Source organism: Neolamprologus multifasciatus, chromosome 3 (assembly GCF_963576455.1).
Source record: "Neolamprologus multifasciatus chromosome 3, fNeoMul1.2, whole genome shotgun sequence".
In the NCBI taxonomy this organism is placed as follows: Eukaryota; Metazoa; Chordata; class Actinopteri; order Cichliformes; family Cichlidae; genus Neolamprologus; species Neolamprologus multifasciatus.
In genome coordinates this window covers 12,314,929-12,331,639 of record NC_140441.1, presented here as the reverse complement: position 1 = coordinate 12,331,639, position 16,711 = coordinate 12,314,929, and the positions used below count along the sequence as shown (strand labels likewise).

At 40.8% G+C, this 16,711-nt stretch overlaps 1 protein-coding gene across 6 annotated transcripts; it reads right to left on the bottom strand.

The window, feature by feature from the left end:
- Positions 1–45: 45 nt before the first annotated feature.
- Positions 46–16,523, bottom strand: LOC146521631 (dynactin subunit 1-like). 6 transcript variants are annotated; one of them, XM_085139010.1, is made up of 32 exons: positions 16,373–16,523; positions 14,641–14,706; positions 14,358–14,552; positions 14,030–14,111; positions 13,893–13,924; positions 13,538–13,558; positions 11,826–11,849; positions 11,398–11,481; positions 10,895–11,047; positions 10,721–10,744; positions 9,429–9,626; positions 9,080–9,284; positions 8,829–8,907; positions 8,486–8,645; positions 8,187–8,291; positions 6,933–7,124; positions 6,737–6,853; positions 6,495–6,647; positions 6,196–6,356; positions 5,917–6,085; positions 5,754–5,822; positions 4,335–4,547; positions 4,078–4,239; positions 3,799–3,930; positions 3,578–3,703; positions 3,324–3,466; positions 3,062–3,228; positions 2,654–2,772; positions 1,093–1,288; positions 913–986; positions 723–812; positions 46–632 (listed from the first exon to the last, which is right to left on the bottom strand). In XM_085139010.1, the coding sequence occupies exons 2-32, from the start codon at positions 14,680–14,682 to the stop codon at positions 495–497; spliced, it is 3,825 nt and encodes a 1,274-aa protein (XP_084995136.1). In that variant the 5' UTR covers positions 14,683–14,706; positions 16,373–16,523; the 3' UTR covers positions 46–494. The 6 variants fall into 6 exon arrangements, with proteins under 6 accessions (XP_084995136.1, XP_084995127.1, XP_084995131.1 ...); XM_085139001.1 differs by lacking the exon at positions 16,373–16,523 and adding an exon at positions 15,513–16,350; XM_085139005.1 differs by lacking the exons at positions 10,721–10,744; positions 16,373–16,523 and adding an exon at positions 15,513–16,350.
- Between the last annotated feature and the right edge of the window lie 188 nt (positions 16,524–16,711).

The window sequence follows — 16,711 nt, the reverse complement described above, 5'->3', positions numbered from 1 at the left end:
GTAAATAAGTTAATGAGGTTGAAACCAAAATAAGCAGACAAACTGTGAGCTGGCACTTTATCATATTAGTGAAAGTTTACACTGTAATATCAGCTTACAAGTATAAACGTAAACATACATTTGAGTATTTCTTGCTCAGAATTGGGCTGCCATCTTTTATTGTCTGACTTGCACAAATACAAAAGATACAAAGGAACAAACTATCAGTCATTGCAAATGCAGTAAAAAATTGCTTTGTAGTCCTTCCCATTTGCACAGAGTGAACATTGGTACAGAAACTTCTTCAATAATCAAATCATGACACCTTAATGACATTCGGGAGTCTTGAAATTCAGAAAAACAATCACTTTTATAAAGACACTTCTCTGGGTCGATAATATTAGTGCTATAAGTGGAAACAGTTTCCTGAGAAAAGTGAAAAGCAAAAAAGACAAATAGGAATGCTGAAGTGTTAGCTGGAATAAGAAGATAATCTGCTGTGCGATCCTACTGCTCTAAACCATGAGGAGACTGTGCACTTGCTGCAACTGCGGCTTTGATAGGATGAGACGGTGGACTTGTTCCTGTCCACGGGTGCATGGAATCGCAACACGGCCAATGAATACAGTGTCTCCCTGCTTCTCTTCCTTGGCCTAGGAAACAAAAAATATGCACGTGAAATATATTTTCCACTGTTGTATAACATGAATCATTTATATTCTTTTATACTACTATAGTAATACCTTAGTAAAAGAGGTGACTGGGAATGTGGCAAAGTCAGAAGCAGCCTTTGCTCCAGGCTGATATGAGACCACATGTTCGCCTACCTCACCCTGAAACAGGAGATCTGGTCAGACTGCTTGTTTTTAAAACTGCTGTCAGATAACAAGACAACATAAGGATTTTGTAATGCAAACTACATTATAGCGGCACCTTGAGTTTATCCAGAGCATCACTGAGGTTCTGCAGACGAGCTGTCTGCTCCAGGAGCTGAGCGCTTGCACTAACTGTAAGAAATGAAGGAGTCATAAAATAATTGCCCAATGCATTTAGCAAACTCACAAAAGTCTTCTTCAGAATATGAAAATACTTAAAACCTCTGTGTCCACATACCTGCCGTCTTTCCAGTGATGTCCACCACTTTAACCTCGGCACTCAGCTTGAGCAGGGTTGCCAGCAGCTGGTCAGTCCTTCGGTATATGCCTGTGTTTAGTCCCTCTGGAGGCATGGAGCTTTCTTTAGACACTTGTGGGAGTTTAGGAGGGCGGAGCGGCGGCAGGGAGGCTAGCTGGGCTCTCATTTTCTCTGCCTGTAAGTTTATGTAGTTTATTATTATAGTTTTGTTTTGATATAAATACACACACACACACACACAGTGTCATAAAAAGTATCTGCCCTTTTTTTAAAATTCCTTTTTTTGCATATTTGTTAAAAATGTTTCAGATTATCGAACAAGTTAATATTAGACAAAGAAATTGGTTGTTTGTTTGTTTTTTTAAAAAAACATAAAAATTGTAATTTAAAAACATTTTGTTTTTACTCTAGTTATTTTTGTCTTTTATTACCATTTACGTGATGATCTGAAACATTTAAGAAGGGATGGGTACCGGTGTCCGGTGCCATCATGGCACCGGTTCTGACATAAACGGTAGTAACCAGACCGAAAAGCAGCGCACATTTCGGTGCTTTTTTTTTTTCCTGAGCTGTGATACACTTTAGATTCTAGCCAATCATTTTACGTTTCTGAGGATAGTAGGCGGGTCCAGGTACGTACGTTCTTTTAGAGCAGAGCTACAGATTAAAAATGCCCAAGGCGAAGCGGTCAAAAGTCTGGCTGTACTTCACAGCAAAAGATGCAAACTCAGCAGCCTGCAACAAGTGCTTTAAGGTGATACTGTGATACTGTCAAAGGAGGTAACACCTCAAATCTGATGAAACACCTGGCGACGCATAGCGGGTTTTTTTAAAAGCCGAGAAATGCGCCGTATTTGATAGCTTGCTGCGAGACCTCACACCGAGCACATCTACTGCGGGTGGGTGCCTGTTATCGGACCCGGAGCCCTGCTAGTGTAGCAGAGATGATGAGGATGATGATGCAGCAGCAGCCGTTCTTCTCTGCGTGAGTAGCTTCATGTTGTTCGTGTGTAATTTACGTTGAGTAGGCTAACCACGTTATTAAATTAACGCATGTAAGGTGAACTAGCAAACATCGTCATAGCTACATGCGGCTGTCTTCTTGTTTGATGGCAGATACTCCCTTCACCCTGGCCAAAAAGGCTAAAATGAACAAAGAAAAAGTGGAAAACAGTTAAACATGAGAGGTTTTTGGACAAAGTTTGTGTTTTTCCCATTGTTTAAGCACTGCTTCCAGCCAAGAGTGATACCATATATGCCCCATAGCTGCAGAAAAGGCTAACATTGTTATCTTTTTACAAAAAAACAGCTAAACATGAGAGGTTTTTGGACAAAGTTTGTGTTCTCCATTCTTTAAGCACCGGTTTGAGCACCGTTTAAGCACCGGCACCGTTTCAAAAGTACTGGTTTGGCACCGGTATCGGATAAAACCTAAACGATACCCATCCCTACATTTAAGCGTGACAAATATACAAAAAAGGATGAAATCGGGACGGGTTCTGTAAATTCACACACATACACACGCTTGAATCTAGCATACCTTGAGTCTGTTGTTTTCATTCTTTAGGTGTTTAATACCCAGCCTCTGGGCTTCAATCTGCTGCCTGAGGAGAGGAGAGTCCACCACCTGCATTGGCCCTCCCATAGAGGGAGGCAGACCTGATGGGGAAAAATAAAATGATAGTGGAAACAACGACACCTTGTGGTTCTCCTTAGATGGTGCCGATTCTCCTCACTTTCATTAGTTAAAATCTGACTAAAGTCTGGAAGGAAAAGTTTCACTGTAATAGAATATACTCAATTTTTGCAAGACTTCTTATAAAATCCAGTTAATTGCAATTGCTTTTCTCTGGATAGAACAATTACATGTGACATTAATATAAACCACCATCAAATATAAAACTGCTGCTGAGAAGAAATGAGCATAAATAAGAAGTGGGAACTTCACCTCCTGCTGATCCCTGAACAATGGAGGCAATTCCTGAGGCAGGTGGACCTCTCAGGCCTTCAATGGTCATCTTTGACTGGTTACTGAGTCGTTGTTTCAGCTCTGCCTTCTCAGCCTCCAGCTGGTCAATATCAGCCTGCAGAGCATCCATCGTCTCCTCAAACTCCCTGGAGAAGAGTAACGGGGAGGGTCAAATGAGGAGGAAAACAACCGCCATAATAAAGAAAATGGAGAGGAAAATTTCATTGTTTATTAATCCTACTTTTCTTTCTTCTTCAGCAGGGCAAGGTTCTCATCCAGTTTGGTCTGAATCTTCTCCACACGTTCATCAGCATCTTTGGTGGAGGTGTCCAGCTTCTTCTCCAAGAGGCTGAGGCGGACATGGGCCTCACTCAGCTCCTCACCCTGAGATAAAAAGGAGATACAGCGCCATGCTTGTTATACCTGTCGGTTCAGTTTTCATCTTTCCAGTCCCTTTCAATTCGAAGTGGCAGCAACTTTTCTTCAGCATGTTACCTTAATCTTGAGAGACTTCTTGAGCTCCTTGATGACGGTTTCTCTGTCTTCTAGTTTGACTCCCAGACCTTCGGCGTCAGTCATTTCTGCCCTGACTGTGGCTGCTCTCATTTCCACTGGAAGAGTCTAATTGGTGAAGTGAGAATTAGTCTGAAAAGTCCTAAACTGGGGACTTCACCATGTGAAATGAGTACTGTGAAACTGTTCAACCATACAAATACCTTTCCCTGTGGTTTTTCAGCATCATACTCTCCTTCCTGCATGGCTGTAGCCATCTTGTTCATGGTGGTGATGACAGAGCTGCAAGACTGCCGCAGTAACTCTGGGCCATTTACACCATGGGAGCCATATACCTTAGAGAACAGAAAGCAGATGGTGATAATAGCAAGAGATTAAATCAACAGTGCTTGATACACAACCTACTGATGTTGTGCAAAATGCTCAGAACACAAGATCAAACATCTGATGTGCTATGTGTGCCAATTAACTAGAACTAGTACCTGCTCCACAACCTTGCAGGCAATATCCTCCAGTTTAAGAGCATTGAGACCTTCCTGTTCTCCCAGCGAAGGAACCATCTGAGCTCCAGCTGCAGCTACCTCTTGAAGTACCGCAACCACACGGGTCAACTGACGCCTGCACTCGGTCAGCGTCTCTGAAACCTGCCATATGAGGAGAGACATGTCAGGCGTACAGCTGTAATTATACAGATCCCAATCAGCAATGGTGCGTTGGTTTGTATGACATGTTTCCGTACCTCTGGTCCAAAACTGAGAGCAGCGGGGACTCCAGCTACATCTGTTCCGGGCATGCGACGGCGGATCTTCTTACAAAACTGTCTGATATCAGAACAGGAGGTGTCCAGGTCCTTCAGAAGAACTGCTAAACCAGAGCTCTCCTGTCCTGATGACAGGAAGGCGCGAAGACGAGCTACCTCCACTACCATACAGTCCAGGGCACTCTGAGTAAACTGGAAGTGAAAAGGCGGCATGTGTCATTTAAAAGGAAAACCCAACACTAGGGCTGCCACGATTAGTCGACTAGTCACGATTACGTCGACTATCAAAATCGTCGACGACTGATTTAATAGTCGATGCGTCTTTTGAAGCTTTGTAAGATCACAAAAGCAGCAGGAATAAGTAGCAGGATTTAAGAGTGTAATAACGGACTGAAACAGAAGATGGCAGCACTGCATGTACGAGGATGCCAGCTGCTGTTAAACCCCGAAGAAGAAGAAGAAGCTGTGTCCCAGAATTCATAGCGCAGCCCAGCTCAGTTTCCAACAATGGCGGCAGCTAGTTAGTTTTAATATCTTATTATTCTTTCTGGGTCACAAAATACACGTTTAACATATTTTCAGGCGAGAATGTAGCTGTGTAAACCTCAAATATCTGCTCAATTTATCAAGACACCACATATTTTCAAAAGCACTCCGACGTTTTCGGAGATGTCTGTTACCCACTAGCTCGATAGCTAGCCGGGGGCTAGGCTCACTAGAGCCGTGAGAACATCGGACTCCCGGGAAATCGTTTTCAAACCCACCGCCGTCTTTCGCTACTCAGGTTAAACATATATAAGTCACTTACATAACTTAAAAATGTTATTGTTTGGCTTTTTTTAGTATTTTATTTGTTCCTGAGTAAATCGGTTTGGCTGAGATTAAAGTTACAGTTTTTACACAGCTGAATAAACATCAAGCAGACAGCTGATTATCAGAAGTGTGAGATGCTGGAGAATTTACTCCGGTGTCCTATTATATTTTAGATAGCAAGGAGTTTATTAAACTTCACGAAACAATCTGCAAATTTCATTAAAATTTAACAAACTATCATCTTGTCTTTATTTTTAGTTAGCACTTACCTTAAACGCTTAAAGCTGTAAGCTAATGATAGTTATATAAGAGCAGATGCTGCTGGTGCAATAAGCTGTAGGTTTTATGTCCAATGGATGATGATCTGATTAGTCGACTAATCACAAAAATAATCGGTGACTAGTCAACTATCAAAATAATCGTTTGTGGCAGCCCTACCCGACACTTCTTTTTCTTTACAGATTTATACATTTTGGACATATTAAAAAACATTTTTTATAATAGTGTTATTTCTGGTTTTATAGCCCTGCATTACAAGTGAAACCGTATAAATCTTTTTAACTTTGCTAAACATGCTTGACATACCTTAATGTGATCAGCCAGCTGCACTGTGCAGTCTTCAGTGTGATCTGCCAGATGGACACTGTACAGTTGCTGGAAGACAATACAACAGATACTTGATATAATGAACATGTTATAAACTCACTGACATCTACAGTTACACAGTTTATACACATCCCTGCGTTACCTGATAGTACTTGATGGCCTTAGTGAGAGGTTCCACCTGAACGGTCTCATCCAGCTGATCTTTATGAAGCAGATCTATGAAATAATCCAGAGAGCGTTCATGGAAACTCATTTCAGAGTAAAGGGTTCCCATGCGCTTAAAAACGTCCACGCTGCAGGTGTTCAGAGCCCTAAACGAGTGCAGGGGAAAAGAAAAAGAGTAAAACACATCGACCCAGTGATGAAGGTATGTTCACCTATTTTATTCCTGCATCTTTATTGGTAAAGCTGCGATATTTACTGTTCATATTTATGCAGGGTGGCCTGCAGCAGGCTGAGGGAGTAGACCAGTCCTGAAGCGAAGCTGCGCTGTTCTCCTGGAGGCCCTCTGAGCCCTGTTCCCTGCACCGGGTTCCCGTTCAAGTCAAACTTCTCCTGTGCCTGTTTACTGATGAGTTCAGCCTTCGGACAAGGAGATATCGACCACACACAGACACAGCTGATTAAGGATTTGGGAAAGCTCTTTGAAAAACATACTACAACCAAGTAATTCTAAAATCGAGCACAAGAATTCAAACCTGTCATGTGTCTGCCTCATACCTTGCAGATAAGCCTGGGAATAAGCAGGAGTACCAGAATACAGTCATGGTCCCCACCATGGCGAAGGAAGGAGTCTGGCATGAAGGAGGTGAGGAGGGACACCTGTCTGTTCGACTGAGCTACTTCCATTTTCCTCAGCTCCATCTCAATGGCCTGGAGACAAAGAGAGAGGTTAGTTGTTTAAATAAAGAAAACCAACAGCACTGGCACCGAGGTTGTATGTCACCATGGAGCTCTCTTACCTTGGCGTAAGCCTTCGTCTCTGCAAACTTGATCTTAAAGTCAAACAGCTCTGCAGGTGGTTGCTGAACTTGTTCTGCATTTGCATTCTGCTGACTGATCAGCTCCCTGTTGGCCTCCTAATGCACAAAACAAACCTTTTACATCATCAGGACAATAGAACTGCAGGCCTGCAGAATTACCCCTCCATCCACCTACCTGAAGTGAGCCAGTGAGTTCTCTGTATTTGTTGATGGTCTGCTGGTAATCAGCTACAGTCTCCTGGGCAGCTTCCACCCTTTTGTCTGCCTCTCTGACCTTTGCTCCACTCAGATCGAGCTGTTCCCTCAGCTCCATCTCTGTTTCTCTGGCATTCTCTTGGAGCTCATCATTCATCTCATTGATGGCTTCCTGTTAATGCAAAAAGAAAAAGAAAAAAAAAGCGGTTGGTCTGCTATAAATATCTCATTCAAACCTTTTCCTTACACCTTTGTCCTGGATGTGTCATGTTGGAGATTTAACCCTTTAAAGCCGGTTGGAGCGGGCACGCTCTGTTTTGCGTAACTATATTTAAATCCCGGTAGCTCTGCAACCACGTAAGCTAGCGCAATAATTTTTTTTGCATATGAAAACGGAGGAGTTGTACTTACATCTTATGCCATCAGCTTGTGCTAGGTCACAGTTTCCTTCCACATATAGCTTTGCAAAAACTGCATAAAAAGCGCTTGCAGCAACAAAAACATAATATTCCAGAAACACGCTTTGCCGATCCGATCAGCTGTTCATAACACTTCCTACGTCCATCAGCGCGAACTATCGCATGTCTGCCATGACCTGCCCGGAACCGGAAGTGACGTCATTTTCGCGGAAATGTAGTTTTTTACCGTCCGGGCCTCAATGAGCCTATACTGGTGTTTTTAAAAGTTATGTTTGACTTTATGACTTTCTGTGTCGTTTCTGGGAAGCTTAGGTCTCATATTGCACTGCTGGAAATAGTTTATTTTGATGCATATGCTGCTTTTTTGCAAATTTGCAGTATAATATTTATTTTCGTTTTTCCTGCAGTGTATAAAAATTGGTGTATTTCAAAAATAAAACTATGAAGACACTCAAAATAAATTTCCTGTGGTGGGAAACTATTTTGTATTTACAGTTTTGAGGGATAAGCCTCTTAAATTTCTCTAACTAGAAATATATGTAAAAAAACAAAAACGATTTTCAATTTTTTTATAGTTTATTGCACTTTTTTGCAATTTATGTAATCACTATGCACTTAATTCATACATATTATTAAAATCTAGGCTGTAATGGTTGTATTGATGTATAACAACTTGAAATGTTCCCAAAAATGGCTCCACAGCATGTAAAAATATAATATAAGCTCTGGCAGACTTGGTTCTATGGTAGGTCTTAAAGGGTTAAGGAGTGTCAGTTGTATTCTATTAGATCTATTATAAATACAGCTGCACTGACCAGATCAGTCACGGTTTCTCTCAGCCCTCTGACTTTCTCCTCAAGGTCGAGGTTCCTCTCCGTCAGGGTCTCCACCATCTCCTCTGAGCCCAGAGCAGCATCCACCTGGTACACACACACACAGGTCTTTAGTTTCCACAAATAAGTCTCACGATTTCTCTCACAATTTTTCAGATTAAGGACATGCATCTTTGCTGTCAATGACTAGTTTTTATTTTTACCATGTATTATGAGCTACTGTGAACCAGTAGAACCTAAATAAACCATTGCCTTCCTGTATTTATGTGTACATCCTTTACCTGTTCCTTCAGTTCATCAATTGTGGCCTCTGCCTGCTTGAGTTCTTCCTGCAGTTTTTCTTTCTGAGTCCTCAGAGTCTCCAGCTCCACGTTCTTCTTCTCCGTCTGCTTCTGAAGCTTCACATGTTCCTGTTTCTCTGAAGCAGACAGATCTCTCATCCTGAGGAGGAACCGGAAAGAAGGATTTTTTTTGGTTTGTTTATTTGTTTTTTTAGGACTTGTCTTCTCTTACTGCTTTTTTACGAGTTAAGACAGGTTAATGTGATTTCTTTTTTATTTATGTGTACGCAGTGTAACAAAGAGCAGGCAAATACCTTCATTTAAAAAGGTATTTGCTACTGACCTGACCAGCGCCTCCTTCAGTCTGCTGTTCTGCTCCTCCAGCTGCTTGACCTGGTAACTGGAGGCAGCTCCATCTGAGCCTGCAGCAGGAAACAGTGCACAGAAAGGTGGACAGCACTTGATGAGAAGTGAGCAGAAATGAGATGGATACAGAATACATAAGAAGACCTTGTGGATGACTTGAATAGCAGTGGTTATTATAAACATGCTGTTTGGCCTTCTTGGTGCTTTTCTTATTTTCCCCAAACGCACCTTTCTCTGAAATCTCATGCCTAAGGATCTCCAGGTCCATTGACAGCTCCTCCACTTTCTCTTTCAGGCTATCCACCTCAACCTGGAGCGATTCTGCTCTCTCTTCTGCCATCTCTTTGTCCAGCGTGGCCATCTCTATGGCATCTGCCGTGTCAGACATCTCCTCCATGTAGCGCTCCTTGGCCTCCTGTGCCTCCCTGGCTTCCTGTGAAGTAAGAAGGTATAAATAAAGCATGAAACTGGCAAGCCTGATGAGTTAAGAGGTTGTTCTTTCATTCCCAAAACCTTGAGAAAAAAGACATCACACTGTAGCACCGATGACTATTTAAGTTCATCCATTCCAGTCTACCTTCTTGGCCTCTTTGAGTTGTTTCTGCAGCTCGGCCTGCTGCTCCTGCATTTTGGTCTTCCACTCCTGAAGCTGCTCCAACTGGATCTTGTGTTTCTCCAGTTCCTTAAGCTTGGCTTTGTCTTCTGTTCGCTTCATCTTCAAAGTCTCCAGTTTCTCCTCCAGGTCCTTGACTTGAGCTCGTAGTGATTCCTCCTCCTATGAAGTGATTAGAGGCAAGACGATGGGAGAGCGGGATCAACAAAATTAATCCATTAACTGAACCTCATCTACTTCCCTAGACTCTACTTTTGAAAAGAGGACCAAAAAAAGCAAAACATTAATCAAGTCCCACCACTAAAATCCCAGATGCACAATGTATAACATATACAATGTTACTCCAAATTCTTGCAAAGATTTTTTTATTTTATTTTATTGAAGGGAAAGGGAGGGAGAGAGAGAGAGAGAGATTCCTACAGTTCAACCATTTCCCTTAGAGACAGTGATGTAAGGATATTTCTTTAAGTGCCTCAAAGTAAACCATGCGTCATCACCAGAAAATTCCCCGTGAGGTAGTAGTATCGAGAAGCTCTGCTGAGGATAAGTTTTCCCCCCTGATGTTGTTAGTAAACACATGCCAGGCATCATCAGCATGCATGTAGCTAGGGATGCAACGATACCAATTTTTTCAAACCGATACGATACCAATACTTGGATCTGAGTACTTGCCGATACAGAGTACAAAAAACGATACTTCTACCACACACACACATACACAAATACAATGAATTGGCAGACAGGTTTTATTATATTCCCTGCCGATAAAAAATAAAATCTTAATAAAAATGACCACAAAAAAATTTCAAGTGAAAAATAAGCACTTCTGTTAAATTATTGCAGAGTCTCCACATTGTAATTTTACAAAATATCACTGAACTATTGGCACTGTCTCGAGCTTTCAGAATAATAAATAAACACTTCTGTTTGGAATAAAATAAATACAAAATAGGTTTGAGAATAAAATAAACTTTTAAATTATTGCAGAGTGTCCATATTGTAAACAAACAAAATAATTATTATTATATAAATAATAAAATATAAAAAATTATAAAATAAATAATAAATAAAATAATAATTGGCCCCCTAGTGGCCAATCTAACAAACTACAACAGAAATGACAAGCCACCCTCTGATTAATAAAATAAGTTGGTATCAGTTCATGGTATCGGTTAACTTTTACGAGTATGAGTACACACACATTTTACAGTATCGGTATCGGTGCATCCCTACATGTAGCCATTAAGAAACTCTACCTGCTTGGATATGGCAGGTTCCACCTGGTTATAATAAGACGGATGAAATATAACAAAAATCAAGTCAATCATAAATAAGAAATAAAATAAAAAAAAATAAAAAATGGAGATGAGATGAGCTGAAAGTTCTTTCCTTTCTCTAATTAGAGCCTCTTCTTTAGGTTAATGGCCTACCTTGCTCGGAGTAGCTGGAACAGAAGCAGCTGCTGCTGCAGGTGACCCACTGGGCTGAGGTATGACAGGGGCGCCCAGAGCACCCTGCTGGGAGGACAGGCCCGCCTCACTGACATCACCAGACAGAGAGGATGCGAGACTCTCACGAGAAGCCTGTTGACGAAGGCAGATTATGAACGGACTGTGACGGCGGGAGAAGTTTAAAAATAAAACATGCAAAAAAAGAAGAAGAGGTGTGCTGTAAAGCATCGGCAAACAATCCAACTATCAAAACAGGAGTTTGGACCACAGTGAACAAGAACTTTCAATAAACCCAGTGGACGTTGGAAGATTCATCTGTGAAATGAATGTGATACAATGATTCCCAAATATAATCACCTCCCAGTGTCCCTTACATGAGACACCACCCTGCAAGTATACACCTGTGCCATAACGTCAGTAATGTGCTTCACCCCGCTCCCTGTGAGGTGTCAGCTGAAGCTCTATGACACGACGGAGCGTACCCTGAGCGACAGGCAGGAGCGGCTGGAGGGACGGACCAGGAGGGAGGGGAGGGAGGTAGCTGATGTGAGACGTGGCGTTTTCCACTGCCACAGTGTGATCATAGAAACTGTGTCAGAGCGGTTACTTAAACTAAATGCAGGTTAGACTGAAGATGAATAATGAAAGCTTTTAGTACTACCCCTTAATGTTATCATACACAACCAGGTTAGTGATATTAACATCCTGTTTTTAGTCTGCCCCTCCTGAGTCAACGAAAGATCACACACCTCAAGTAACTATTACTCATACAATTCTTTCAAAGTCAAGTATTTCATAAGGAGAAATCTGCTTCTTATGGTCCCAAACATTAAAATAATCAAACTTTTCAGAATTAACTCATGTATTTGCATTCCATTTGTCCTCTCCACTCTGCTGTAGGCAAGCTCACCTTTGCCGAGCGGCGGGCAGAGGACTGGAGGAGATGCGTGCACGCACACACACACACACACACACGCACACATACACAAACACACACACACACAGATATACATACATCCAGTGGTAAGGCAAGATAAGAGATTAGAAGCACGTAAGAAGCATTTGCTGTTAGTTTTGTATTCACAGATCGTTACTTTAATACAGAATATGGTCAAAAGCACTGGGCCATGAATCTTTGAATTCAGGTGTATTAACTCAAGTCCCCAGCCATGCAGCCTGCCTTTACAAGCATTTATGAAGGAATGGGTCATTCTAAAGTAGGGGTGGGGGAAAAAATCGATACTCTGTAGTATCGTGATATTTTGTTTGCTAATAATGTATCGATACAGGGACAGCAGAAATCGATATTTTGTTACAAAAAAGGTTTTTGTGCTCTGACTTCAGAGCATGTTGATCCTTTTTCTGAGCAAGAATCCTGACATTCCTTCACTGTCCAAATGTGTTTAACTTTTTTTATGGCAGCAATAAACATGACAGTTTACTTATTTTAATTTAAGACATGTTTTATTTTAATTAAGTTTAAAACTTTTTTATTTAATGTAAAATTATATTTTGTTTTAATTTACTTTCAAATTCTTCAGTTGCTGAATGGGCTGCATAGTTTTCATAAATTGCATAGTTCAGAATAGCTATAATTGTACCAGATGGTTGCGTTCAGTTAAGTTGGACTAGACTGTAATACAAACCGTTCAGTTTGTCAACAATAAAACTGAAATGAGAGAAAGACTGAGTGTGAGACTTTGTTATTAGATAAAATGAATATTGATAAAGTTTACCTTTATGTACAGAATCTGAATATCGCAAAATATTTTTTAAAACTTGCAATAATATCGTATCGTGCGTTAAGTATTGTGATAATATCGTATTGTGGGATGTATGGTGATTCCCACCTCTATTCTAAAGCACTTGCTGAATTTTAGCGTATACTGTAACAGGGTGCCACCATTGCAACAAGTCAGTCTGTGAAAATTTCTTCCCTCGAAAATCTGCAAAAACTGGAAATGTTCTGAAATTAACTTCAGCGACTCAGTCATAGCTTGGCACACCACCAGAGTTACAGGAGCAGGCGAGCCAAGTGCTGAGACACACAGTGCATAAACGCCACAAACTATCTACCGACTCTAAAACTGCAAGGTTCCAAACTTTCTCTGGCATCAACATCAAACTGGGTTTCCACAGTTTCCCCGGTCGAGCAGCTGCTGTCGGTGTAATGTGTAGGTGGCCCAGTACTTTTGTCCACATAGTGTAGCTGCATGCACCATTTAAAATCATCAAGAGCAAAGTTAATCTTGAGAGATCACAGGGACAAGCAAAAACTGAGATCATGCAACAATGTAAAAGTGAAAAAAAAGAATTCATTGAATTACGACACAAAGAGAACTGACATGAACAGCATCAGGAGAACCTGAAACTGTCACCGTGTTGTCGTCTACGCATGTACACGAAATGCCTTCACCAGAATAAAAAAAAAAAAGCTTAATGAAAGTAAAGTGGGGAAACCAAAAGAGAATGCACTGAAAATGGCACCTATCACAAGTAATGTCTTTATGACCCATGCAAATGTCAACAGATAAAGAGCTTAAGTGCAAAAAGATGAACTGCTGCATTAGTACGAGTATAACGCAGACCAAGCAAACGTGCTGAATTTAAATAAAGCTCTACCTTTTTAATGCTCGCTGGTTGCTGAAAGAGGTATCCAGAAAAACAAAACATGAGAATTCAGCCCAGCAGCTGAGAGCCGAAACAAACAACATCGTATCATAAAGGAGAAAAAAACAAACAAAACTAAACAACAACGACAAACGTCTGGTCTGCAACGAATGTCACAACTAGTGGGGTCAAACTGATCGCCTTTTAATAACAACTCTTACAATTAAAATTTTAAATTTAGGGGTTATTTGGATGTTTGTTTAATCCAAAGTACATGCACCAATGTTAAAAACCAAGCAACAGACTTGTCGCATTTTTACTTAATTGACAAATAAAAAAAAGTGAGATCAAAAACGTGTTTGCCTACCTGTTTGCTTGTTTTGGGAGTTTCAGGAATGTCTAGAAAAAAATAATTAAATAATTTATTACAAACTCTTGTTATCAATACTTACTTTGAGGCATTATGTTTTAGAAACGTGAGTGTCAGTTGTGGTCCTTGCTCACCTTTTTGCCTAAGTGTCTTTGCTGTTCCAGACTCAGGGGTATCTGGTGAGGTGGCACTGGAGCCATCTTCTACCACCTGGATCTGTACAATCGAACAAAAGTGTGTAATCAGGACAACATTCGAAAAAACACAAACAAATTACAAAGCTTGATTTTGAATAATGAACAAATACGGACAGAAAACAGAAGAAAAGTTGAGAATAAAAGATGTCAGTCTGCCACATTTGTACATTTATTATGTCATCTGCCTGTTTGGATCTTTACAGTTCAGTGCTGATGCCATAACACCATCATCAGTACCTCTTGTGCCCACCGGTAGGTCACTAACCTGGGACTGCCTGACGAATATGCCGTGATTTTCCTCACAGGTGAAGTAGCGTTTGCCCTGCACGGTGCCATCGTTCTTGCCTTTCGGCTCATCCAGTATGACACCCACCCATTTCCCAGAAGCAAAGAGGGTAGCACCAATGTAGGCAACAGTGCCGCGCTGACCCTTTCCTGTCACCTCGACTATAGAGCCAATCTGGGAGACAAAAAGTAGATAAAAATTCTTTGAGTTATAAGCCACGTTATTCCGTCCTTTGTTATATCTGCATAGAAAAAGGACCCACCTTTGGAGGTTTACTACTCTCCACTGTTCCTGTGCTGCTCATTCTGCTGATCAGTGGGCTGGTCAGCTGAAGATACAGGTAAAGAGAAAGAGGTGAAAGGGTGGATAAACAATAATAAATAAGGAGTACAATGGGGGGGGGGGGGGGGGAGAGACAATAAATAAGGAAGCCAAAGTTATGAAACACTAGAGAATTTATTGTTTATATTTAAGAATTCCAAAGTACCATAATTCTCCTTGCTTTAGCCTTTAACATCAAGTCTTAGGAATCGAAAATATTCAATGACAAAACAGCCCTGAGGCTGCACAGCACAGAAACATACTTGCAGTCAGTCATATGGTGCGGACTACAATAAACAAGCAAGTATCTCTGCCTTGTTCAGACAAAGGCACACATTGAAGACAAACTGGGACTGTGGTAAGAGTCTAATCCTTTTATAGAGCTGTAGAAGCATGTGAATCCATGCTATCTTAGTTTGAACCACAGGGCAGGATAAATCAGAAGAGGTTTAATATTTCTGGGACAGAGGATTATACTCACTAAAACAAGACGGCGAATGAAAACAATTCACCTACCGATTCATTGGTTTTAGACAGACAGACCTTTTAAAAATCTACTTATGTGGTAGATATTAAGACAATAATGTTATTCTCATCGACAGGTCTGTCTATACTTTTTTATAAATTACTAAAAATACGTATCAACTCTGATGAAGCCAATAGATGTGGATGTATCGCACATCGACATTATGGTGAGTCTCACAAATCCTTACTTCTTAGCATTATAGTGCAATAACTCACTGTTACTTTTCAAATTGGTTAATCAAAAATTATCACTGTTGTATTAATTACTCATGTACTCATGTTACTCACCCTGGGAGTGTAAGAGTGACGTCTGTTCAAAGCCATAATTAAAGGTTAATACGGTTTCACTGCAGCCGAAAGAAGACTCAACTTTTTCTCTACTTCCCCATGCTCTCCTCTTTTTCAGAGAGAGGGGAGGATAACACGAGAGTGCGATTACAGGGAGGGATCACAAAACGTCACAGCTGATTTGAACTGAGAGACGAAGGGTAATATTTAACCAGCTGAAACTTGGATGTTGGTTACTTTAAGGACCCATTCAAACAGCTATGAGATCATCTTTTCATTAATCTGATTTACTACAGCTGAATGGACGTGACATTCAAGTGACACGTATGAAAACACACTTTTAACCATTATTCCCATTCATTTCACATAATATCAACCCATGGTATTTGCAAGACTAGTACATGCTAACAATGAACAAGTTAAAGATTGAGGTGGTTCACAGGTGACACACACAGGCTAACGATAGCCAACAGAGCTCAGAGGGTCGACTATTAAATAAGCTACTTTAGAGGTTTATTTAAACTAAGAAGCAACAAGTCAGATACGCACTTGCAAAAAGTAAATGGATCCAAAAGAAGTCAAAGGCTTGAGCCAAAACACTAATGACAAAGTACTCAATGGGGACAGATGTCCCGACACACAATTATGCTAATTCTATTTTAATGTTGACTCTTTACACCAAACCACTTTTAAATGCTATCTATGTACCACGTCGTAACAAATTATTTAGAACAGCTTTACAAAGCCTTACACTCTGACTAGCCAAAACGGTTTGAAACATTAGCAACAGGCTAAAGTCCGAGAGAAAGGCGCTGTTAAACCGCTAACATGACACAGGTGTATTTTGTAATGCAACTCACCTGATATATGCAGATTCCTGTCTTTAAATTAAGCCTTTTGATGTATTCATGCAAATAATAATCCTCTGGTGTTTTTGGATAAATAGCTTACGGATCCGGTGAGCTTTTCCGTTTTTGACAGGTCACTTCCGGCAACCTGACAGATTAAAAGAAGAAGAAATGGGAGAAATAGCGCCCCTCGTGGCTGGTAAATTCTGTTTGCAATGAAAACACCCAGCTTATGCGGTTACGAAAAAACACGGTACAATACAAGAATGGGATTTGCTGTTGGTTTACTGAGATTTCAATTACAAAATGTGGCGGTTAAAAGCCACATCATCACATTTTACAGGGGAGGCA

What these genes read in the sequence shown, in the direction of transcription:
- LOC146521631 (XM_085139001.1), bottom strand. Translation starts at nt 15,548, where the DNA reads ATGGCTTTGAACAGACGTCACTCTTACACTCCCAGG. An exon ending in AGGCCATCAAGTACTATCAG is followed by an intron (nt 5,823 to 5,916) that starts GTAACGCAGGGA and finishes ATTGTCTTCCAG; the next exon opens with CAACTGTACAGTGTCCATCT. An exon ending in ATGAAAACAACAGACTCAAG is followed by an intron (nt 1,289 to 2,653) that starts GTATGCTAGATT and finishes ATAAACTTACAG; the next exon opens with GCAGAGAAAATGAGAGCCCA.